The sequence below is a fragment of the Aspergillus terreus genome, genomic scaffold (assembly GCF_000149615.1).
Source record: "Aspergillus terreus NIH2624 scaffold_9 genomic scaffold, whole genome shotgun sequence".
Taxonomy (NCBI): Eukaryota; Fungi; Ascomycota; class Eurotiomycetes; order Eurotiales; family Aspergillaceae; genus Aspergillus; species Aspergillus terreus.
In genome coordinates this window covers 269,727-293,633 of record NT_165932.1, presented here as the reverse complement: position 1 = coordinate 293,633, position 23,907 = coordinate 269,727, and the positions used below count along the sequence as shown (strand labels likewise).

The 23,907-nt window shown below is 54.2% G+C and overlaps 10 protein-coding genes across 10 annotated transcripts; 4 read left to right on the top strand and 6 right to left on the bottom strand.

Moving 5' to 3' along the window:
* Nucleotides 1-529: 529 nt before the first annotated feature.
* Nucleotides 530-2,318, bottom strand: ATEG_06352 (bifunctional nucleoside/nucleotide kinase/histidine phosphatase family protein; the record flags this gene model as incomplete). The annotated part of the gene is made up of 4 exons (XM_001215530.1): nucleotides 530-1,174; nucleotides 1,227-1,813; nucleotides 1,866-1,938; nucleotides 2,262-2,318. 4 exons carry the CDS (start codon nucleotides 2,316-2,318, stop codon nucleotides 530-532), a joined length of 1,362 nt encoding a protein of 453 aa, XP_001215530.1.
* Nucleotides 2,319-3,454: 1,136 nt separating this feature from the next.
* ATEG_06351 (uncharacterized protein) lies at nucleotides 3,455-4,622 on the bottom strand (the record flags this gene model as incomplete). The annotated part of the gene is made up of 4 exons (XM_001215529.1): nucleotides 3,455-3,725; nucleotides 3,785-4,174; nucleotides 4,221-4,500; nucleotides 4,583-4,622. 4 exons carry the CDS (start codon nucleotides 4,620-4,622, stop codon nucleotides 3,455-3,457), a joined length of 981 nt encoding a protein of 326 aa, XP_001215529.1.
* A 1,877-nt stretch (nucleotides 4,623-6,499) lies between these two features.
* ATEG_06350 (amidohydrolase family protein) lies at nucleotides 6,500-7,569 on the top strand (the record flags this gene model as incomplete). Its single annotated transcript, XM_001215528.1, has 2 exons — nucleotides 6,500-6,801; nucleotides 6,855-7,569. 2 exons carry the CDS (start codon nucleotides 6,500-6,502, stop codon nucleotides 7,567-7,569), a joined length of 1,017 nt encoding a protein of 338 aa, XP_001215528.1.
* Nucleotides 7,570-8,159: 590 nt separating this feature from the next.
* On the bottom strand, nucleotides 8,160-9,585 carry ATEG_06349 (uncharacterized protein; the record flags this gene model as incomplete). The annotated part of the gene is made up of 2 exons (XM_001215527.1): nucleotides 8,160-8,181; nucleotides 8,216-9,585. The coding sequence occupies 2 exons, from the start codon at nucleotides 9,583-9,585 to the stop codon at nucleotides 8,160-8,162; spliced, it is 1,392 nt and encodes a 463-aa protein (XP_001215527.1).
* A 1,141-nt stretch (nucleotides 9,586-10,726) lies between these two features.
* Nucleotides 10,727-11,582, bottom strand: ATEG_06348 (E3 ubiquitin-protein ligase MARCH; the record flags this gene model as incomplete). Its single annotated transcript, XM_001215526.1, has 2 exons — nucleotides 10,727-10,876; nucleotides 10,926-11,582. 2 exons carry the CDS (start codon nucleotides 11,580-11,582, stop codon nucleotides 10,727-10,729), a joined length of 807 nt encoding a protein of 268 aa, XP_001215526.1.
* Nucleotides 11,583-12,173: 591 nt separating this feature from the next.
* pre8 (proteasome core particle subunit alpha 2) lies at nucleotides 12,174-13,249 on the top strand (the record flags this gene model as incomplete). Its single annotated transcript, XM_001215525.1, has 5 exons — nucleotides 12,174-12,217; nucleotides 12,270-12,289; nucleotides 12,345-12,395; nucleotides 12,469-13,074; nucleotides 13,131-13,249. The coding sequence occupies 5 exons, from the start codon at nucleotides 12,174-12,176 to the stop codon at nucleotides 13,247-13,249; spliced, it is 840 nt and encodes a 279-aa protein (XP_001215525.1).
* A 1,911-nt stretch (nucleotides 13,250-15,160) lies between these two features.
* Nucleotides 15,161-16,542, bottom strand: ATEG_06346 (uncharacterized protein; the record flags this gene model as incomplete). The annotated part of the gene is made up of 5 exons (XM_001215524.1): nucleotides 15,161-15,352; nucleotides 15,420-16,054; nucleotides 16,104-16,162; nucleotides 16,210-16,426; nucleotides 16,500-16,542. The coding sequence occupies 5 exons, from the start codon at nucleotides 16,540-16,542 to the stop codon at nucleotides 15,161-15,163; spliced, it is 1,146 nt and encodes a 381-aa protein (XP_001215524.1).
* Nucleotides 16,543-16,828: 286 nt separating this feature from the next.
* On the top strand, nucleotides 16,829-18,282 carry ATEG_06345 (MOSC domain protein; the record flags this gene model as incomplete). Its single annotated transcript, XM_001215523.1, has 2 exons — nucleotides 16,829-18,122; nucleotides 18,182-18,282. 2 exons carry the CDS (start codon nucleotides 16,829-16,831, stop codon nucleotides 18,280-18,282), a joined length of 1,395 nt encoding a protein of 464 aa, XP_001215523.1.
* A 116-nt stretch (nucleotides 18,283-18,398) lies between these two features.
* ATEG_06344 (nucleobase:cation symporter-2 family protein) lies at nucleotides 18,399-20,246 on the bottom strand (the record flags this gene model as incomplete). Its single annotated transcript, XM_001215522.1, has 3 exons — nucleotides 18,399-19,885; nucleotides 19,933-20,099; nucleotides 20,155-20,246. The coding sequence occupies 3 exons, from the start codon at nucleotides 20,244-20,246 to the stop codon at nucleotides 18,399-18,401; spliced, it is 1,746 nt and encodes a 581-aa protein (XP_001215522.1).
* Nucleotides 20,247-22,259: 2,013 nt separating this feature from the next.
* Nucleotides 22,260-23,012, top strand: ATEG_06343 (succinate:quinone oxidoreductase subunit C; the record flags this gene model as incomplete). The annotated part of the gene is made up of 3 exons (XM_001215521.1): nucleotides 22,260-22,308; nucleotides 22,417-22,498; nucleotides 22,547-23,012. 3 exons carry the CDS (start codon nucleotides 22,260-22,262, stop codon nucleotides 23,010-23,012), a joined length of 597 nt encoding a protein of 198 aa, XP_001215521.1.
* Nucleotides 23,013-23,907: the final 895 nt, after the last annotated feature.

Below are 23,907 nucleotides of genomic sequence, written 5' to 3'. Positions count from 1 at the left end.
GGGTCTCATACACCACCGCAGCGGTTCTTGTGCCGGGGCTGCTTAAATAAGAAGATAGAAGTAGAAACTAGCTATATACTTGGAGCGAGCGAGTCTGTGTATAGAACCAATAACCTATGCGCGGCATCATCTGAGGTCCCAAGGGTGGACTGTCTCTTCGATGTCATCGACTCTACAACAGACATGCAAAGCAGCCAGAGTGAAGATACTCTTGACTGTTTGTTGGTGAATGGAGTGCTTCCTAACCAGCAACAAACGCAACCACCGTGACTTCCATGCATGATAATAGTTTTTGATATGCAACCTGGAGGAACACCGGACACCGAAGCCACACCGAACCCGAAACTTTTTCTTGGTCACCTCTGATGCTTGGTCGTACAGGAGGTGGAGGGCGTACCGAGCCATCGGAGATCTCCAGGCGGGAAGAAAATGCACAGCGCGCTGCAGAAAAACCGAAAACCCCATCGGCCTGGATGCGAGTTCCCATCTCCGAACATATGAATACGCCGTGGTTCGTCAAGCCCGTAACTCATGCTTTTAACCCCGTGGGGTAATCCTGGTGCTTCGCCGATGTCCCCTTAGCACGCCATGTCGAGACAGCGGGTATATCGGCCTTGAATCGCTGTTCATCCGTGCCGTACGCACGGGGAGTGAGTTTAATCAGCGTATGGAGGGGCACCTCCATCCACGGACTCTGTTCTTGGGGCGTGTTGTGGAAGTAGGCGTAGATGCATCGGAGGACGGCTTGGTGGGTGACGATGATGACATTTTCACTTCGTTCAAGTTCCATGATAATCGGCTCAAGGCGAATGACGACATCGCGGTACGATTCACCGCCGCGGTAGCGGTAGTTGTACTTGTCTTCATCCCGGGCAGCAAAGTCCTCCGGATATTTCTCCGCAATTTGCTCGTAGGTGAGCCCATCGCAAACGCCGGAGTCCAGTTCATCGAGAGCTTTCCACTCCAGCTTCTCGAATCCTGTTTCTGCGGCAAGATGACGAGCGGTCTGGATCGTGCGTTTCAAGGTCGAGGTCCAGATGACAATCTTCGTATCGGGGGGCACTCCGGATTTCTTCATCAGACCGGGAAGGGCTCGCGCATAAGCCTCGCCGCGTTCCGAAATATTGGAATCGCCACCAATCTTTCCGGACAGATTGAATTCCGATTCTCCATGCTGTGACATGTTAGATTTGCGGTCTCCCCATCCACATGCTAGGATCACTCACGCGAGAAAGCCAAATCGAACGGGGCTTGATGTGGAGGTTTTGAATGTAGTAGACGAGTCGGCTGGACAGATAGTCCTTGATCTGGTTGATGATGACAGTGGATCCGACATTGATGAGTTTTACATAGGTATAGTGCTTCTCGTTATCGTCAATGGTTTCGTAGGCCTTTTCGTAATTGCGGATTCGGTTGCGGAAATCAAGAGCCGCAACCTCAGGGTCCTGCCCCTTGTAGTCGGGCGAGGTGGTCTTCACCTCGAGAATATTGTTCATGATTAAGTCCTCGTCGTCGCATATCGACTCAACGAACAGCGCTTCGATGTTGGCGTTGGCGCAACTTTCGTAGATCCAACGCCGGCGTTCTCTGGTGGAATTGGTCGCATCGAGGATGGACACGACTCCCTTTCCGGATGCGAACCATTGAAGCATATCGGCCATAGCTTCTTCGGCCGCGGCTCGTCGCATCTTCTCCCCCTCTGGGTTGTGGGGGTCGAAGAAAGCCGCCGTCGGCTGCGGCGTGTTATGGCGACGATAGCTGCCCACATTGAAGACACGAGCCGGGATACCCACCCAAGCTAGGTAGCGCATGGCTAAATAGAACTTTAGTTAACCAGTAATTATAGCTAGGGGAGGACCACGTACCCTTTCCAGCGATGAGACTCTTGCCTCTGGCTGGGAGACCGACCATGACCACACATATTTTCGTGGAATCTGACTGTAAGCCACATTGTCAGTTATTTATCGCCGAATCCATGTTTGAGTTGCATTAAAATGTGAGATGGTGAGGGAGGCCATCAACGGGTGCAATCCGCCAGTATGAACAGAGAGGCAATGACGACATCGCTTCAAGACCGGCAATCCTCAATCGCCCCAAACAAATACACAATCCTCTATGAAAGAAATGTCCATAGAGCATGACAGAGAGCATATAACTTCAGTTGAGACATAACTTCCTTTCTTCCACAGACATGAAAACCCTCAAAATCGAGCAGTCTTCAAATAGGTCATGGGCACAAAATCGAAGAACCAACAACTTACGCTGGCATAATAGTTGTAACCACCATTACTCTTCCGAATCGCACTCCCAGACGACATGATGGGCAGTTAAAAAAATGACTTTTTTCCCCTCTTGGTCAAATCGGACTTTTGCGCACGAAAGGACGGACTCAGACCTCGGCCAGGGTGGTCGGACCGGACTGAAGCCGGGCAGGCAGTCTTAGGCAGAAAGTAATAGAGTCAGTGAGGGAAAAAGGTGGGTAATAATTCTCAAGACGTGAAAATCGGCGTCTTTTCTTTTCGTTTGTTTTTCAGTTTTTTTTCTCGAGAATCAATTATCTCTGTTTTCCGTTTTTCTTTTTCTGCGTTGCGTCTTTAGTCGGGAACGAGCGAGCCAGACCCGGCGGACTCACGGGGAATTGGCCGGGGACGATAGCAGCGGTAGTAGGTAGTGGCAGTAGTAGTGACGGGATTAGCACATCGGGCGATGCGGTGAAGAAGTGGGAGTCCAGCACAGACGTCATGCCGCGGGGCAATCCAGGAGACCGAGTAGACGAAGGGTAAAACAACCGCCTTCCAGGACGACTGCCAGAACGGAATCCTCAGGCGTTGTTGGAATGACTCTCGAACGATCCAATTCCTCTGGGGAAAGTAAACGGTAGATGCTGGGCCATCGGACGCCTCCTTCCATCCTCCCACGTGATGGTTACGTTTTCGTCGGGTAAAATCGCAGCCGCGTTTTAGTTTAGGGATTTTCTTACTCAATTTTCTGCTCTGGTGACCAGAGATTCCCAATAATAATAGTAATAGTAATTTCTTTTTTCGGTCGAGCGGCGAGTACTTGCATTCCGTATTCATGGTCCTGTCTGTATTGTTTTTTTTCTATCGTCGTATACTCGTTATGTAGATATTTTACTAATCATCCTGTCGATTCATCTCCCATTGACCAGCAAATCACAAAAGGTCAACTATTATCCAACTCGAGCCGTGCTATATGGGACTCTCGGGATGGTTCCCAGGTTCGCCCGGTCGACAGGCGTCCCAAGGGATCATCTTCCCATCAGATAAAGCACAGTCACATGCGGGTAGTATCCGGAGGCATGTATGTCTCGGCTCGTTCCCAAAAAGCCCACCTGGCCAGGACAGCCGGTGGTGAGCCGTGGGGTTTGTTGTTTTTCTCCTTTTTGTTGCGTATCCGGGGTTGACGGGTGTATATCGTCAAGATTCTTGTTGACTTAGACACCCACCGCAACCTCGTTCGTAGATGGGATGCCAGTGGGACGAGCGCTACCCCAGCGGGCCTTTCTTTCTTCAGAGTTGGTGTTGGTCTCGCCGCGAGCTCTCTGCACACGCAGACTGGCACCCCAAGGACCCTCCTTGCCATTCAGAGCATCCATTGCTGTCTGTGCCTCTTCCACGCTGTTGAAGTCGACGAAGAGGTAGTAGTGGTCACCGGGCTCGAACCGCTTCGCGGGGTGGGGAGTGAACTGCTTGCTGATGTTTTCACTAAAGGTCATGGCCATCAGGATATAGTTCAACCAGTAACCGGGCAACAATGGACCTACATGTTATAGCCCTTGAAGAAGTCGGTGATGTTCTGGTTGAGCGTCTCTTGTTCGACCACCTTGGGCAGTCCGCCGACGTACAGGCGACGGCTGGGGTCACTGTTGACCTTGGGAGGCGGGGAGGACACGGGACCGTCATCGCGACGCCACCGGTCGAAGGCAAGAGGTGAGTTCTTGGTGGCGCTGCGAGGAGAGGCATCTGCCCGCGGTTGAGAGCGCTCAGCGGAGGACTTGACCACGCCAGGCCGGATCTTGACCGGACGGCCAAGAATGTCCCGGCCGTCTAGCTCGTTCATGGCCCGTTCGGCCAGTTCTTTTGTCTCCAGATCAACAAAGCAGTAGGAAGGGTTCCGGCCGGTGAAGGGATCGATCGCGATGTCGATCCGCTCGCTATGAAGCACTCAGTCTGGGCCACATCTACACGGAATCTTCTCACCCATACATAGGGAATTCGGCGGCGGAGAACAACGCTTCCACATCCTCCGACTTAGCGGTGTAGGGCATGTTGCCGACGTAGAGGCGTCGTCCTTCGGAGATGGCCTGAGGAACATGTGGGCTGGGTCGACTGAACGCGACCCGGGAGGTATTGGTCTTGGGGCCTGGGGAGCCGGCGGAGGGAGTGCTTGGGCTCTCCTCACCCTTCACGCGCCAGTTGGGAGAATGGAACGCACGGCCTGTCGTTCTGACACCATTTTGCTGGAAGGTCTTGACCGGTGCTACCAGCAGATTAGTGATTCATGAAGCTTTGAAGTTTGATATTGGATCCAGAGCCATTGAGCAGCCCCAAGGTGTACACACTCTGTTGCTGCGGGATGGGACTCTCCGGAGCGTCACCCATTGTGTCGATGTGCTTGGTGATGGCTGTATAAAATTGAGGGCAAGGATAGGTGCGGAGGGGTTGAAACTGTTCCAGAGAAAGGTCATGGTCAGTCTGGCTCGGAGAATTTACAAGTTTCCTAATTTGACAGGACTAGTAGTGGTTCATTACCTCGTGCGATTCGGCGGTAGTTAAGGGTGAGGATGGTGGTGAAAGTCGAAACTGATCACGTAGGGAGGAAATGAATAGTTGACTCCTGGCTCCAGAACCCCGATATCGCGAAATACAGCGCTCAAGTAAACTCTGGACACGAAACTGATGCTGATGCCTGCGTCGAAGAAAAAAAAGCGCGTTTACTTTTTCTGGGCGGGCTATCGCTGCAAACCGCGCAAACCATGCAAACCACAGGCCCGCTGTCTGGTTGGTCCATTAGCGAATGCGATTTTTCTCCGTCCGCTATAAAAGGCGGCTTTCTTTTTCTTTCTTTTCCCCTTTTCTCTTTTCTTCCCAGCTTCATTCTCTTCCCAGGAGAAGTCATTGCTTAATGCTGCAAGACTCTCCTGGAGTATGGTCTCCTCGATTTAGAAGAGCAGAAGGATATCCAATATTCCCCTGAGTAGCTTTCTGAATTGCGCGTTTCGCCATATTACGACACAATTGAAGCTATCGCGAGATCAAATGGCGATCTCCGAATAGCATCCCTTTGTTTCCCCTTGTCACTCTCACTTCGAATGATGAAGCAAGATTTCACACAGACCTGTTCCGAGCTTAAACCGTGCGGATCAACAATCGTTCCAACTGCTGTCTGACGAAGTGTCCCTTCCCTGTTCTTGTTATCGAATATACCCTAGCATTTGAATGAAAATTCTCATCGAACTTTGCTTTGCGCGTAATTTCTCCCACGTATGTCTTGACTTCTCACAACCTGCTGCTGTAAGTCTTGCCTTTAGGAAGGTGACATCGACATCGATCCGCTGTCATGGCTGTATGGATGGGGCTATCATTGTCCCTGGGAGCTGCAGTCTTGTCAGTTTGACGTTGCTGGTGACATCATGCCGGATTATACCTTTGGAGCTTTGGAGTAGATCCTCACTCACCTAAGTACATCTGTAGTTCCGCATGAGGATATCGATGGAACCCTTCCTGTCCAGATGACAGATGATAAATATTCTTTCCCTTCAACCGCCTGATGGATTGGTTCCATCCCCAGATCATCGCCGTCGCTTACTACTTCTTCTGTTGCGGGGTCCCTCTACCACCGTCGGATCGCGTTCCGTGCACGTCGGATACTATCCAGCACCTCTGATTACGCACCCTTGGTACCACTTGGCTGAATGCTCTTCGGCCGCGTGCAGCCTCCTTTATTATTCATCTTCCGACAGCGGCTCAGGGCGACTTCCGGTCGGATGTTGCGGCCCCGATCTGGTGAACGAGGCCGGTCTCAACATCGGTGATGTGCTTCTTCCCCGCATGCCAGAGGGACGCAACGAATGCGACAGAATGCTCCGATTGTCTGTACTACGTGCCTCTGTATAGGCTGCTGAAAAGCTGCAAGGGATATAAGTGGAATATTCCTCTTCTAAACCCCTGCGCTGCTCGTTGTTGGATAACCTGCCATGTTGGTACTCCGTTTGAGGGACTATGACACCTGCGTTCCCCACATCACCGTCGGAACTGGGGATGGTGATGGTTCCATGTTCCAACAACCGCAGTCCTGCCAGGAAGCGGATCAACGTCTCGATTCTTCGGAAGTACGGCACCAGATTCTTGGTTCACTCTCACTCAGCTGTGTATAAAGCGTGGACATCTCCCTCCTCACTCAAGATGTCTATTCCTCCCTTCCCACACCCAAGACCCCCCGCACATTGCATATCTCCCTAACCTTCACCTCCCTCATCATGCTCGGAAAGATTGCGCTCGAGGAAGCCTTTGCGCTCCCCCGCTTCGAGGAGAAGACTCGCTGGTGGGCTAGTCTCTTCTCGACCGATGCGGAGACCCATGTCCGCGAAATCACCGACATCAACAAGATCCGTATCGAGCATGCCGACAAGCATGGTGTCGGCTACCAGATCCTCTCGTACACGGCTCCCGGTGTCCAGGACATTTGGGACCCTGTTGAGGCTCAGGCGCTGGCCGTCGAGATCAACGACTATATTGCCGAGCAAGTCAAAGCCAACCCTGACCGGTTTGGCGCATTCGCGTAGGTACCTTTCAACGTCTCCCACCCACTCACCCACTGACATATTCCTCTAGCACCCTCTCCATGCACAACCCCAAGGAAGCAGCCGACGAGCTCCGTCGCTGCGTCGAGAAATACGGATTCAAGGGTGCTCTCGTCAACGACACGCAGCGCGCCGGTCCCGACGGCGACCAAATGATCTTCTACGACAACGCCGACTGGGACATCTTCTGGCAGACCTGCACCGAGCTCGACGTGCCCTTCTACCTGCACCCGCGCAACCCCACCGGCACCATCTACGACCGGCTCTGGGCCGACCGCAAGTGGCTCGTCGGCCCGCCGCTGTCCTTCGCCGCCGGCGTCTCGCTGCACGTCCTGGGCATGGTCACCAACGGCGTCTTCGACCGCAACCCCAAGCTGCAGATCATCATGGGCCATCTCGGCGAGCACGTCCCCTTTGACTTGTGGCGCATCAACCACTGGTTCGAGGACCGCAAGAAGCTCCTCGGCCTGGCGGAGACCTGCAAGAAGACTATCCGCGAGTACTTCGCCCAGAACATCTGGATCACCACCTCCGGCCACTTCTCCACCACCACTCTCAACTTCTGCATGGCCGAAGTCGGCGCCGACCGCATCCTCTTCTCCATCGACTACCCGTTCGAGACGTTCTCCGATGCGTGCGACTGGTTCGACAACGCCGAGCTGAACATCCCCGATCGGTTGAAGATCGGGCGCGAGAACGCGAAGAAGCTGTTCAAGCTGGGGCCGTACAAGGATAGCGAGGCATAGATGGGCGTTGTCATGTTACTCTTCATGTTGCTACGATTGTCACTTTACCATGTATTCTTCACGCCACGCATGTCATTTCCACTCAAAAGTAAACTCCTTATGGTCAAGTAAACATCCATAACTCCATCTTGCCTAATACATGCATGCACAGCGCACGGGTATCGATCATCTATCATTCCTTCGTGACATCGTAAAGGCAGCGCGCACATAGTTCCGTTCCTCTCGATCCATCAATAGCCAAGCATATCGCACCTCCATCAGTCAAGCCCATTCATCATCACAAACTCCTCAAGCACGACGCCGCACCTGCCGACACGCCTGGAGATAAGCCCGCTCACGCACCATCTGCGCCTGCGCCTCGCGCTCCCTCTCCGCCGCCGCCGCCGCCGCCTGCTCCATCTCGTACTCATACTGACGGACCTCCTCGTCCCAGATCTGCTGGGGGTTGAGCACCAGCGCCGCGGCAGGGCCCACGTAGCGGCGGTGGGTGTCCTCGTGGATATCGACCCAGCGCTCGTAGTCCATGACGATGCGGCCGAGGGTGCTCCAGATGCCGACGACGATGCGACACAGCTCGACGCGGAAGACGTTCATGTCGTCGTCGTGCAGGTTCTGGTGCTGGCGCACGATCAGGAAGTCGTCGTACACGAGCGCCTCGAACAGCCGCAGCGTGCACAGGAGCAGCTCGCGGTCCGGGTCGCGGCGCACCTTGGTGCTTCTGTGCGAGGTGCGGGTTAGTGGGGTGTTGTCTGTGTTTGTGTGAGCTGGGGGAGGGGGCAGCACGCACTGGATCATGATGCCGGCGATGTCTGCATAGCGCTGGTAGCTGGGGATGGCGTCCGCGTGGAAGATGCGCCGCACCTGCTCGCGGTTCTGGTCGGCTGCACAGTGCTCCTTGTAGATCGCCTGCGAGAGGTGCGTGATGTACCGGACCAGCGGCTGGGTTAGGATTTCGAGTTCCGCTAGCACGTCGGCGCCGAGGAAGTCGCGGCGGTTCAGTTCGGTGTCGGCGAAGAGCGTGCGCTCGATGGACACGAAGGCCTCGGCGTACTGGAGGAAGCGCAGTCTGATCTCGGGCTTCAGAGTTTGGTGGCAGAGCACGAGGCGCATCTCGGTCAGACGCTGGATCTTGGTGCTTTCGGGCACGGGGTTCTGGTTCGGTTCCCATTTGAAGTAGCTACGCGGGCTGTTGGCGCGCGCGGGCTGAGGGGACGTAGGGTTGGAGGAGGTTGCTGCGTTGGATGTTTCTTCGTCGTTCTCGCTGCTTGGGCTGTTTCTGGGTGCGACGAGAGGAGGCGGCGAGGTGCCTTTGCAGACTTTGTAGATGGTTTCGCCCTGGGCAATGGCCTCTGTCTCGAGAGTGGAGATGGGGACGTTGATGTCGTTGTCGCCGTGGAGGAGTTTGAGGTACTCAGGCAGGTAGATGGGACAGCAGGCGATTCTTGCGTCGATGGCCCTGAACCGGTTGACTTCCTGGGCCGTCATGAAGACCGCGTATTCATACTGTTGCTCGTAGTCTGGGTCTGGCAAGTTGGCCCCCGTTTCGCAGGACTCGTAGTAGTCAGGGAACGGCTCTGTGGTGCTGGACTCGGAGGAGCTGCCTTCGACATGTGTCTTGTCTGCGGTGGGAGCCGGGGTGGGAGTGCTACTGCGGCTGGATGAGGTGCCGATGAAGCTCGAGGGAAAGCCCTTGGCGACGTATCCATCCTCGTCTTCCGAGTCAGACTGTTCAGCACGGTTCATCTCTTCCTCCATGGCTTCTGCGACTGCGTCGACCAGTTTTCCCTGATCTGTCCGGTAGATACCAAGACCGATATCAAGATCACTGTCCCCGTGCTTGAGCTCTTTGACAGGTCGAGATTGGGCCTTGAGGCAGTTCACACTGAACGCGTAGAGGTTAGATAGATTGTGACGGATGTTTTTTAGGTTCACACGAGGGTCAATGGAGGGAAGAGGGGATCTGGGAACACCAGCAGCCAGGACTCTGCCAGCGGTGACGTAGATGTTCGCAGACATTGTGTGAGCTCGCACGTTACAAGTATCAGATCAAACATACACAAAAGGAGACAACGGCACGAAAGCAACGTAGAGCGTAGCAAGAGACAACGTAACGGAACAGAAGATAGGAAGAGGGAGAAAGAGAGAAAGAAGACAGAAAGGTCGATCATGGCAGGGTCGTTATAAAGCATTTGGAATCTTCTCACTGATCTATACGTACCTTGAGTGTGCATTCACAAGCTGGGGACTGCCTCTATACAACATATATTGGTGGCGAATTTCTTCTTCACTCACAGTGTTGGTGGCCTGGGCCTGTCTTTGTCCTGCATGATATCAACGCAGACTCTCTCCGTGAATAACAGAACGTCCTGATCACGGGTCTTTCTATAAAAAAGATTGGATCTTGCCGTGAACGAGAGATATGAGCGTGACTGGATATAGAAGCTGCGTGAATGCCACCCTATCTTTGACTGTAGGTGATGCCAGTGGTTTTGATATATTGTAAGAGGAGACGATGACAGTCAGAAGTCAGCCTGCTCGCTTATACCATAATGATGATGTATGGATGAGAGCAGCCTAAGATACTCTCGACCTCATGTAGTTTCCCATGAGGAGGGGAAAGCATTCTCTTCCTCATGATGCATAGATGCCTCAATCAGTGATCATGATCAGAAGTATATAAAACATCTCGGGTATAGCTTCAGTATAGTATAGTCAGATCAAAATGCATGTGTATGGAACAGCCAACAACATTTCAGATGCTTCGCTACCCTACGTCACTACCAAACAACCCGGAATGGAACCTATTCAACTTACACCACCGCGAAGGCCATCGCGAGGTCATTCTGAATTACCTATTCCTAATACTAAAGCTTCATGTACCGCATGCAATCCAAAACGCTCACTACTTGAAGCGCCTAAACTGATCAAACTATGCAGCACGACCCTCCCTCTGGATTCGCCTGAGAAGTAAAGCTGGTCCTGAGGACAGAACAAAACGCTCCGTCCCAAGTCCCGGCTTTTCAGACAGATCCAGAAGTTAGCAAGGGTCAAGATCATTCTTCGCACATTGACTGATTGGCACGTCATTGAAGGAGCGTGACAACTCAAAGTTGTGCGACACCCGGCCACAAATAAAGCACGAGTACAGACAACAAGATCAATCATCCTTTTTACGTTGCTGCGGATCTTCCGTCGATGAAGTAGCATCATCCTCATCTTCGTCGTCCGGCAGCGGGACATCCATGACGCGTTCCCCAGCATGTTGCAGCGTCCTCCCACTCCAGGACCGTACTCCTTTGAATACAGTCTGCGGATCATTAGACGCTGATCACCACTCGGCCACGGACATGACTTACCCAGAGGAACGTGACGACGCCAACCAAAATGACCATCCAACTGATCGAGGCGACTCGGTTCCGGCCAGTGGTCCTGCCATTGCCGAAGACGACAGAGCTTCGAGTGTTGAAAAAGTTCCAGGGAGAAAGGGCAAACATGGCCTTGATGAACGACAATACGCCTAGGGAGGCTAGTCCTTTAGCAAAATGCTCGACCCAGGAAGAGGTCTCGTCGGCCGGCAACACCGGGTCGGGTTCCAAAATGTCCGAGTAGATGGCTCCCACAGGGTCGAGGTAATAGTTTAGGATCGGGTCAGCAACAAAACCAAGCAGAAATACGGTACAAATTAAGATCACCACGGTCAGGGCGAGCTGGGCGAGAGTACTACCGATCCAGTGCGCCCATTTCAGACGATCCAGTCGATACTGAAAGCCACAGGTCGGACATTGCCAGTAGTTTCTCTTCCCATAGCCGGGATCGGCGTGGCGCCAGGCCTGAAGGCAACCCTCGTGGACATAACGCGAGGACCCTTTGCACTTGCAGGGACGAAGAAGTCGGCCGAGCTCCGGATCGGACGACTCGTACACGACTCTCAGCTTAGCTTGGAGGAAGTCTGGAAGGTTTTCGGAGGGAGGGACCACTGTGGGCAGAACCGTTTCCAGGCAGATCCGACACATGCGAGGTGGGTAATGCTTCCTGGGAGCTTCCGGTTCTTCATTCGGAGCGTGATTGGGATGCTCTGAGTCTTCTAGGCTTGGTTCAGGGTCTGGGGTAGTAGTGGGAGATTCAGATGGCCACTGCCAGAGTGGCTCACTGTGCAAGTCCATTCTGCAGGGTAATGCTATTGCCTAGGGGAGGTCATAATAGGACAAACCAGGTCTACCAGCGACCTGGAGGAATGGAGTGTGACTGAGAGGTGGGTGGGTGAGTGCTGAGCGATACCTCAAGGTAAGGTATGAGACGAGGCAGGGAGAAGGATGAGACTGAGGAAGAATAGGAAGAGAAAAAAACTCCGGATGTGTGTGGGTGGAGAGAAAAAGAAGGAGAGAGAAAGAACCGCACTAGCCGCTCGTCTAAGTGTCACCGCCTTAGCCGCGGCTTGGCGGCCGAACCGCAGCTGGCGTCAACATCTTGTCGCCTGCTACGTTGGAACTCCTCCACAGCTCCCTCCCTTCGCTTCCTCTGTTTCTATCTCGCATTGCTCTTCCTCCATCTTTCACCTCACCTGCCGTCTATCTCATAGCTACTGGAGCTGAACAGACGACTCCATGGCTGACCGTTATTCCTTCTCCCTGACGACCTTCTCCCCCAGGTAAGAGAGCTCTCCACCGGCTTTCTCCGACGTCAGCTAACATTGTATGCAGCGGGAAACTGGTCCAGATTGGTAGGACCATCTATCTCGAATGTATTTCGAGCTATTTTAGCTAATACATGTATAGAATATGCCTTGAATGCTGTCAACCAGGGTGTCACTGCCCTCGGAATCAAAGGTATGAGCTCATATCGCCCTTAGCTATCTCAGCTACACGGACGTCCAACTCACACCTTCCCCCTGATAATCAGCTACCAACGGCATTGTTCTGGCCACCGAAAAGAAGTCTTCCTCTCCCCTGATCGACCCTCCTTCCCTCTCTAAGATCTCCCTCATCACGCCGGACATTGGTATGGTCTACGCTGGCATGGGCCCCGACTACCGCGTCCTTGTCGACAAAGCCCGCAAGGTCTCTCACACCGGTTATAAGCGCATCTACAACGAGTACCCGCCTACTCGGATATTAGTGCAAGACGTTGCCCGCGTTGTGCAAGAGGCCACACAATCCGGTGGTGTTCGACCGTACGGTGTCAGTTTGCTCATTGCGGGTTGGGACGAGGGTGTCGAGCCAGAGTCCGAACAGGCGCAGCGAGGCTCTGGCGAAGATGAACCGAAAAAGGCAACCGGAAAGACTGGTGGCATTCTGAAAGGTGGTCCGAGCTTGTACCAGGTCGACCCTAGCGGCAGCTATTACCCGTGGAAGGCAACGGCCATTGGCAAGCATGCTACAAGCGCAAAGACCTTCCTTGAGAAACGTTACACTGAGGGGCTGGAGTTGGAAGACGCGATCCATATCGCTCTGCTCACGCTGAAGGAGACCATCGAGGGGGAGATGAATGGTGACACCATCGAGATCGGTAGGTTCATGTCCACGTTGCTGTCTGTGTGATCAAGGTTTACTTACCAGCTCTAGGTATTGTTGGTCCTCCTGCCGATCACCTGCTCGGTTACGAGGGCGTCGAAGGCTCCCGGGGACCCCGGTTTAGAAAGTTGACCAAAGAGGAGATTGAGGACTACCTGACCAACCTGTGATCCTGCACGGATGTGCGATATGTGTGAGCCTCGATCAGGATAGACGTTGGCGGTCTGACGAGGCTTCGCGACATGGCCGCTTTGCCTCACGGCTTGGCTCTTGTGAATGATGACTATCGAGGCGGGTTCCCTTCTCGCCAAGTAATGCTCGTGAAATAAATAAATTACCGTCTGCAATGAAAACGTCTTAGATGCAATTGAACCCTGTTATTTCGGTACTACCTAGGACACTACCGTATTGTACGGCTTTGCACTGCCCGCTCCAGGGGTTGGAACTTGACGATCTAACTACTCTGTCGGCTCAATTTTCTTTGTTCTGACTCGATCTTTGTCCAAAGATTGGGTTCCCAACGCACGCCCCCACTCTCTCACAGCTTACTCGTGGTTGATGCGAAGAGAGTCGCTGATGCAGATACCACCATCCCAGTCCAGATCCATACCGCCAGACACTTGTCCGCGGGTTTCCCCTTTTACTGCTCAATCAAAGTGAACAAGGATGGCACTGGAAAGCACTAGTTTTGTGCAACATCCCTTATTAGACTAACGGTTCCCGCTGATCATCATATTTGATAGCTGTGCAACCTGAAATCGGGCTGCAGCGCAGTGGACCTACCTCAACTTACATCCAAGTACCATGTGTGTCTCCTTCGGATCCCCTGTTCAGACAGCAAGTATGGGAGATCTGTTCGTCTAGCGGTCATTCTGTCAGCCATCATCACCCCATCAGCTACCAGGTACACCAACTTTGAACGCTCTTGTTGTGGGGTGCTCAATTTTGCTAATCGATTGGGGCGACACTTTGGGTGAATTGGCATATTAACCATCTTCCGGCTCCCCTTCCGCTGCAAGGATGCAAGTGGGTGACGCGAGCATAAAGCCTCACAGTCACACAGTTACTTCCCAGCCAGCTGTGCACGAGATCATCCTCATCCTGACTGCCATATCCTGCTATAATGCGGTCGAACTCTTAGTCCTCCTCTCATCTACCTTCCGCCAGCGGAGAGGCCTCTATTTCTGGAGTCTGCTCCTCTCGAATTGCCTAGGCGTGTTGCCCCTGGCGTTGGCTAACGCCTCGTGTCTGTTCGTCCCCAATAGCACTCTATTCAATGGCGCTATTGCACCCGCGATGTTACTCATGATCACCGGTCAGTCGCTGGTCTTGTATTCCCGGCTGCATCTGGTGCTATATGATAGATGCATCCTTTGCGGCGTGCTCTTGATGATCGTCGCCTCCTGCCTTTTGCTCGAGATCCCTGCCACAGTGGTTGCATCTGCGTATATTTACAGCAAGAACCATTCACCTTCCAACGCGGACAGACAGGCCCACTTTTTGGGCCTCTACAAGGTGATGGGGAAGATTGCGGCGACAGGCGTTACGCTACAGGAGATCGTCATTTCGAGTCTCTATATCCGGGAAACGATTAAGCTCCTTTGCCTCAACCCCAGCCGGTCGAGCTACCGCATCATGCGTCGACTGATTGCGATCAATGCTCTCATGATTCTGATGGATTTGACGACTTTATCGTTGGAATATGCAAATCTGTGGTACTTGAAAACGACCCTAATGGCGACGTTCGACAGCATCAAGCTCAAACTGGAGTTTGCCGTCTTGAGCAAGCTCGTCGAGGTCGTGCAGGCACACCGACAGCCAATGGTCGTCGAAAATGCTCTTTGTCCTCTAGAGACCGAGTCATGCATCCCGATGGCGACAGCGCGGTATTCCATTTCACGGGACCTGCAGTCTGTCAGGCCGAGAGATACCCACTGGCCATAGAGCACACGGGCGGGATTGCACTATTCATACATGTATATACATTCAGCAAGCGGAGTACAAATCACTATCCTGACTGGACAGATCGATTCCGCAGTTCACTGCACGTGGTGACCGAGTTGTAGGAAGCTCAGATGCAGCTACTCGTCTCCCTCAAGCAACCCGGCATCATCCCCCTCCGTCCACCCGAACTCCCCGTCCGAATCATCTTCATCCTGGCTATCAGCGATTTCGTCAACTTTTCGCTTCCTCTGGTTAGCCGAGGGGACATCAACCGGTTCGTCCGCCACCGCACAAGGGGCCGGCGTCTCGTCCAATGCATACAAGCCGTCCTGTTCACCATCTTGTAAGCACTACCCAAACCCACAAATCAATCACGCAAGGGGAGATAAAACGCACCGATTCAACCCGAAAGGGAACAATGTTCTCCTCCGCCCGAACAGCCAACAACCGCCCAGCTCGTTTCGTCACCTCGGCAAACCGCGTCGCACGCGGCGCTCCATCCGCGTCTTCTCCGTCTCCCGTCGAAAAATCCCAGTAGAGCACGATCCGCGTGTACACGCTCGCTTCCCAGGCTCCGCCCGCAAGAACAGGACACAGCGTCGCGCGCGGATGGCCGCGGATCTTGGTGTGCGCCTGGTTCACGGTGAGGACGGCCAGACGGCGCGTTGTCGCCAGTCGCACGAGGCTGCTGGCCAGCTCGCTCAGCACGTTCCATTTGCGGTTCGTGAGCCAGTGGATTTGCGCTTTGTCGGTGACTTTGGACTGTGCCAGGCGGGCGCGCAGCTCGGACGGGTTCGGGAAGTAGGGTGGGAATAGCGCTGAGGCGGAGTCGATGATGAGGAGTTTGGTTTCCTCTGGGGGGAAGTCTTGTGGTGGGTGGAGGATGAGAGCTAGGAGATGCGGGAGCGTCGGGGCGCGCAGGTAGACCAGGTTGTTTGCGAGGTCGTCGGGCGTTTGCTTGGATGACGTTTTGTTGGTGGATTTTAGGAGCATCTCCCGCAGTCGTGGTCGGGGCAGGGGAGAGCCCGTATCTGGCGGTGTTAGGAGGGGGTTTACATGTTGGTGTAGGCTGAGTCGTACCAATCCAGACGACCTTTCCTGGTCCTTCTTCCTGCAGTGCATTGCAGGCAAGGCTCAATCTACGGTAGGTTAGTTGATGATCTGATCTACGACGCGCCGTGCTTACGCGAGAGACGTCTTGCCCACGCCCGGAGGCCCAAAGACTTCCGTCACATGGCCGCGAGGGATGCCTTTCGTCGCAGGGACAGAGTCCGATGCTGTCTCATCTGTAGAACGAGGACAGATCGCCTCGTCCAGTCGGGGAATCCCCGTCGAGATGGCGCCCGGGGTTGACGCGGTTGACGCGTGCAGAGACTGGGACGCCGGGAAGGAGACCACGCGACCTGCACTGGTTAGCATTTCGATCCAGTAGGCGCTTGATTGTAAATTCGCAAGGTGTTCGGAGGCTCCACTTACGGGGTTCCTGGCTGGAGAGGCCGAGGAAGTCCTGTCGGATCATGATGGGGTTCACTCCCACGGGTCGCGTCAAAATGTTATGGCTGGACGGATGCACTGCGACGCGACCATGTCCTCATTTTGAGGATGGGATAGGTCAAGAATGAGAGAGGGTAGGGGGGCTTAGGAGGGTAAATAATAAATACGGCGTACTCCGTACTTGTGAGGCGAAGTTGAATTCGGAAAATCGGCGGGTCCAGAAGGCTTATCAGATCGAATTTTCCCTGCCAGATCTAAGCTTATTCTCCTGCACTACTCCATACCAGGTACCTGGTACTATCAGGATCTTCATGTTCAATTCTAGCATCCCCTTTCATCTCTCACTGCCCGTCATATCCATCCCTCATGTAAACGTCTCCTTCCCCCCAGCCATATACTGGCTGAGTATCCTGCCCGTCGCCATCCTCCTGCTCCAATTCCACCGTCCGCAGGTCCGCCCACAAGGCTGTCGCAAGCTGGGCCTCTCCCCAGCGCAATCCAATCTCCGCGATGAATACGACCCCAAATACACCCAGGGCGTCCCCTCCACACAGAGAGACGAACAAGGCCGTCCCGCCTGGCGCATCAAAGCGCTCTTCACCTTCCCCATCAAAAGCTGCGCCGAGGTTGAGCTCGACGTCGCCGACGTAGTTGCAACCGGACTCGCGCACGACCGCCAATTCTGCTTCGCCGAGTACATTACCCCGAGTCCGTCCCCATCCTCGCAGCCGTCGCAGCAGCAACAACCCTACTGGACCGCGCGCACCATGCGCGACGGCGAATTCAGCAAGCTCGCCCTCATCCGCCCGGAGATCTGGGTCCCCGATCCCACGGCACCAGACTACGCGCCGGATCTCGACGAAGTACGTTCTCACGGCGTCCTCATCGTGCACTACCCGCGCGTCCCCCGCAATACCCTACATGCCCTTCTCCTCCGCTGCGCGGCGTCATTACACCTCCTCCCCACGGAGCTATCCTTCACCGTCCCCCTCATACCCCCGTCTCCAACCCGCTACCCCTCCACCGCGGTCAAAATCTGGAAAGACATCCCACTAGCTTGGGACTACGGCGAACACCTCCCGCCGTCACTGCGCGCATTCCTCACCGCCAACAGCGGAGGCCGCACCCGCGGCCCCATCACCCTCTTCCGCGCGCACCCCGCCCACCCGCGCGAGATCTTCCGCTGCGCCCCGCGCAAGGAAGATGTCGGCTTCCAGCCCGTGACGGCCTTCGCGGATGCATACCCGCTGCATCTGCTCAACCTGGCCAGCGTGCGCGACGTCGCGCGCCGCTGCGTCGGTGATATCCCGCGGTTGAGTGTGCGGCGGTTTCGCGCGAATGTGCTTGTGCAGGGGCCGCCGGCGTTTGCGGAGGACGCGTGGAAGCGGATTCGGGTGTGTGGGCCGGCGGTGGTGGGAACGGGTGAGGGCCTCGAGATCTATGCCTCGTGTCGGACGATGCGGTGTAAGTTGCCCAATGTCGATCCCGATACCGGGGTCAGACATCCTGCGGAGCCGGACCGCACGTTGAAGAGTTACCGCCGCATTGACCCCGGGGATTATTCGAATGCGGCGCTGGGGATGCAGCTTGTGCCTGTGGCGAGGGGTAAGTAACTATCTAGGTCCCTTGTGTTGTGGTGGCGTGCTGACCTGACCTGCTTGTAGAGTTTACGCTGCGCGTGGGGGATGCGGTTGAAGTGCTGGAGACTGGGGAGCATTTTTATATCAAGATGCTTGCGCCGGGGGAGAAGGTTGAGGGGGTGTGACCTGTGTATTATATCCTGTATGCTTCTATGTACTGGTTGGTTGGTTGGTAGTACTTCTGGATAGAGTACGATGGATGGGTATCTTATTGCCTCGCAGAGGATATTAAACTAATAAACTATACAGCCCGCACCTGAGTCTCCTCCTTGTCTGTCTTGAAAGGCGTGGGGGTCTCGGTAGAGTCACCCGCATCACTCCGGGGGAGGCCCAAAAGAGCCGCCTCCTCATCCGGATCTTCCGGCAGCAGCAGGTTGAGAATCAACCCCAGAAACGCCGTCACAGCAAACCCGTTCTCCATGACCAGCTCGACTGCCTGCAGCAGACCCTCCAGGGCGTGGTTGTCGCCGTCGTACGTGAAAAAGTACGAGAACCATTCCGGCACCAGCGTGGCCGCCATCCCCACGGCAAACGAGGCGGTCAGGATGAAACGGTTCCGCCGGGTGAACGGAATGTGGGAGACGATGCGCACGCCGGAGATGGCGACAGACGAGAAGAGGAACGTGGTCATGCCGCCGAGGACGGGCTTGGGGATGGCGATGAGGGCGGCGGCGAACTTGGCGAAGATGCCCATGACGACGAGGAAGAGGCAGCAGCAGTAGCCGGCCTTGCGGTTGGCGCACTTGGTCAGCGCGATGACGCCGTTGTTCTGCGCGAACACGGACATCGGTGTGATGGTCGCCAGGCCGGCGATCAGACAGGTGACGCCGTTACCCAGGACACCGCCCTGGATGCGCGAGTCGAAGTTGGGGCCCTCGACCTCGACCTGCGAGACGTCGCAGGTGGCGGTGATGTCGCCGATGGACTCCATCATGATGACGATGTAGACGGCGAGGAGCGGTAGGATCAGCGGCGGGTAGAGGTGCAGCGGGAACGTCCGGACCCAGAGGAAGGAGGCGACGGGGGCCTCGTCGATGCCGGAGCGATCAAAGTACCCGCAGGCGGCCGCCACGATGCATCCGACCAGCAGACCGATCACGACGGCGCAGGATTTCATAATGGGCGATCCGAACCGCTCGCACAAGATGATGGACACGAATACCAGGAACCCAAGACCGATGAACTCGGCACTGCCCCATGGGAGAGCGTGCGGGGCGTCCGCGCTGGGACACAGGTTGCGCGCCGAGGGATCGTCCCCACAGCCTCCTGAGCCGCCAGCCCAGTCCATCATCCCACTCTTAATGAGCGAGACTCCGATGAGAAGCACCGTCGGGCCAGTCACCAAGGGAGGGAAGAGACGTTTGAGAATGCGAGGGCTGAGGAAGGAGAGGCCGATTTCGAGCAAGGAGCAGAGACACGAGGTGGCCAGAAGCGCACCGTAGCCTTTGGGACAAGGCAACCGCGTATCTCCATCCATGGGACAGTAGCCTGTCGAGTACATCTGCTCAAAGGTGCCTGTCGCGACTGTGATGGTGGCGAAGGAGGTGCCGACGACGGAGATAAGGCCCGTTCCAATATAGTAACGAGTTTTTGTAACGTGCAAGCGCGCCATCTGCAGGGCGGAGAGCAGTCCGGAGGCAATCAATGACGCCGAAACCAGGTACTGGTAGTCTTCTTCACCAAAGTTGACACCACCAGAACCGCCGAGGATGATGGGAGGAGCGATGACTATGTCGTTAGTCGGGACCAACGCTATGGATGGATGGAGGACACACCTCCCGCCAACATGGCCAGGGCATGTTGTAAGCCTAAGAGCAGGGCCAGGAACACCGGGACCTTGTCTTCCAGGCCGAAGAACGGGGCTGTACTCCGGGTTTTGGACAGGAAAGGAATTCGCGGGGTGAAGAGAAAGGCATAGTCGTAGTCTCCGAGTAACCCTTCTCTGTAGAGGATTAGCAATGGCCATGACGGGAGTCAATTCACTAATGATCACCTACCGAGTGGTGAAAGTCTTCTTGATTCGACGAGCCTGGTCTGCCAAGGTTCGCTTGGGACGAAAATCCGGGCCAATCTGATCTGGGCCGTCCATCGTGGTAGTGTTGCAAGTCGTGAGACGAAGTTCCAAAGACTGTATAGCCTTGAACACAATAGCTCCTCACGAGGAGGTCAGAGAGCGATTCGGTCACTCGGACAAAGTCGGCGATGGCGACCGGCTGCAAGGGATCTGAGTCGGTGTCACGACGGACGTTGCAATGGATTGGATCTGGAGATGCGGGGATATGGTCTTCGATCTGGAGGACATGAAAGTGTTTTATATGAAGAGGACGCCATGTCGGTACCAGAGACGGGAGGGTGAAGCGATAATGTGACTGGCGATGGCTATCAGCGATGCGTCAATCAATCGAATAATTCGATTATCGGCGAGTCTATCGCCATCTAAGCGGGGGTTTAGTGTGAACGCGATCCATGGCTGGTCGGATCTTGGCGGCACTCCAGTGGACCCCCTGATAAGAGAGCTTCCGCGTGTCCACGCCCCCAATTTCCACGAACTCAGCCCAAAGTCTTATCTGTGTCTGCTTGACGGGCACCGCCGAACTCCTGTATGGAGGCGGGAGAGGCTGATGGCTCAGGGCTGAGCCGCCAAGATATCGAAAAAAAAAAAAAAACGCTCGTGAACTGAAGGTTTGAACGAGAGAGCAGAGCATTCAACATGTGCTCTATCGAACCCTGTCTAAACATGAGCATCAAGAGTCTATCGTTGGAGGAAATAATGGAGACACATGGAGACAAGCCGGTCTTCCAGAAGAGCGACGGTTGCCTCTTTGGGACTAGCCCGAGACAATGTTAGTCATAGAAATCCTCCATTGGCCGAAGGATTCTTTTGACGGTTTATTGTGACTAACAGTTTCTTCTATAGTTACATACCTACTGTAGTCTGCGTTTTACCTAGGCAATGGAATAATTGCAGGTGATTCAAGTCTGTCTTTGTTGTTGACATTGATATGAATTGGAGCATGGAGTTTCATGAGGATATATCACTGGGAGTTATACGATTGTCCGGTTGTATACGTACTAGAGCTGCAGGTGCGCTGCTGGATTTTATATCTCTGCATCATGACCAAACAACTCAAATGCATGGATCCAGACTAGCGAAGATAGACCATGTATGTACAATATCGTGGAGACCCAGTAGTTTAAATCATATACACTCTGTTACAGTCCTTTAACATAGTAATATGAAAAGTGGGCACAACGATTGGACAAGAGTTGAGTGATAGGCCAACGATACCATGATCCACTACCGAGCCGGTCACAGAAATGGCCTACTTCAAGGATTGGAAATATATCAGGGGCATGGAAGTATGTACATGGTCGGAAGACAGTCAAACATGGCTGGTTTAAAGGTGCCACTATGCCCCGTTTCGATGAGTACCTATGAACATGACCTCTCATGAGACCGACTCGGAAGTGTCAAGACTCCCATTGCGATCTGAATTGAGACACTTGGCTTTCGACAACCAGAAATCAACAACAAGTACCACCCATTAACAAATGTTAGAATGGGAATTGACGCTCACCATAAGGTATCTTCCTCTACTCCATACTAACGACCAATGCGGCCACTGGTATTAGTACACTGTGGAGGTGTTGGATAAAGTTAAGGGTGTTAGATTTGCCCACGACCCACACGTCCCGTCGATGATCCGGCTTCAGTCCTTTGGCGTTTCAACGCAGTGTAGAGGCTGTTGCCAGTGGAAAGGGTCGCAGTGTTCCAATTATTGTTGCTTCTGTGTCATCACTCCTAGCCAACAGGAACGCAATACAAGATAAATATCCACGGCAACACCCATAACAGCAACCATGGTTTTTCAACTACTGCAGCGTAGCTGAGTATACGTTTCTCATCGATTTCTGTGGTTTCACCAACATCTCAGTAGAGCAGTACTCCGTAGAGACCAAGACCCGCTGAGGCATATAGCCGTCGTGCATGGCGCGTTTCATATAGCCGTCTTGCCAAATAACCGCTTACGCCCTACAAATTCCCCCTTCGTTATGGTCCCTCCTCTTTTTCTGTTTCAACATCAGAAATCACCAATATACAATGAGTCTTAACATGACGACACCTCGTGCTTGGATGGCCTTCCGCATGGGTAAGTAGTCTCATCGGCATGCCGACCGACCTACTCCGTACTCGGCCTAGACTCCACTCCCGCACCGGGAACTAGGCTCCTCCAGATAAGTCCAACTAACAGAGACAGTATCCGGACCGCGACGTCTGTTGCCTTTCCAGATAGGCCTAGCTCACCCTGGCAAGGCGCTGATGGTTGCAACCCAGATCCGGTATGACGACATCAAAATGCGATGATGACAATTGACTGACCACCGTAGCCCGCAGAGTCAATCAACGAAACCCGTCCGACTTCAGGTCCAGACGGTAGAGCAGGGCCAGCAGCATCTGGCCCGGCAGCGTCTGCGAAGGCCCGTCTCCCCCCATCTCGCCATCTACCGGTGGGAGATGAACATGATCAGCTCCGCGATGGAGCGTAACACGGGGATCATGTTGAGCGGCGCGCTGTACCTGTTCGCCACGGCGTATCTGGTTTCTCCGATGATGGGATGGGACTTGTCGTCGGCCAGTCTGGTGACGGCGTTTGGGGCGCTGCCGTGGGCCGTCAAAGCCGCGGTCAAGTTTGCGGCCGCGTGGCCGTTCACCTTTCACTTTTTCAATGGCGTGCGGTTTACGGTTGCGGCGACGGCACGGACGCTGAACAACCGGGAGCAGATGGCGAAAATTGCGTGGGCGATGATGGGGTGTTCGGTGGTGTCGGCGGCCGGGCTGGCGTGGTTTGTATAGAAGACTGTAAGTGGCTGAGAGGGCAGCCTGAGGCACCTCGGCGGATCACATGTCGGTGGATTATACGATCAGATGCAATTGTTGGGATGTAACACCACGACCAACAAGTCGCGATGGCCAGAGGTGGGATGGATTAGACATCAGTTAGATGGAGGAGGATGATGACAAGAGGAGATGATGTTGATGTCACCCACGAAAAGGAATCGGCCGGAGTGGCGACTAGTTAGACGTTGATCAATTTCAGCATAGGGCTGGAGTCGATCGGACAAAGGACTGATCGGGATATGGATGTGTATGATATACAGTGTGATATAATGAAGTACAGATCCTTTCTATTCATAGAGAGACTGATGTAATTAAAATGATCTTCTACAGTGTTCGATGTGCATGCTCCGTATGTAGGTACATAACATACTTCATTCAGGCAATGCATACCGCCAGCCAATACTTGCGGAGAAGAAAGCCGCAGCTGAGTCATCCCGCCACGAGAAATAAGGCTGACCAACGAGACACGGCGGAAGTCTGACCGCCCGCGAAAACGTTGGGGATTCAACAGATAGCCAGGACGGATGCTGATTGGCGGAGAGACATGACCAACAAGTGATGCTTCCGTTTGTGGAATTCAAGACAGTCGACTAAGGCAGGGCACAAGAAAGCACAAAGTCTCCTTTGCCTCTCATCTCCGTTGGTACCTCGGAATCAGATGATTTAGTCGGCCCTCTGCTATCGGACCACCCGCCAACCTGCCCTTCCCTTACCGGATCTCCCCCCAACCAGTGGATCCTGGGGTGAGAAAGAGTTGAATAATCCTCATTCTTCTTCTTCTTTCTTGCCTTCCTCCTCTTTCTCTCTCTGTCTCCCTCGTCCCTTTTCTACCGTCGTTTCCCTCTTGCTG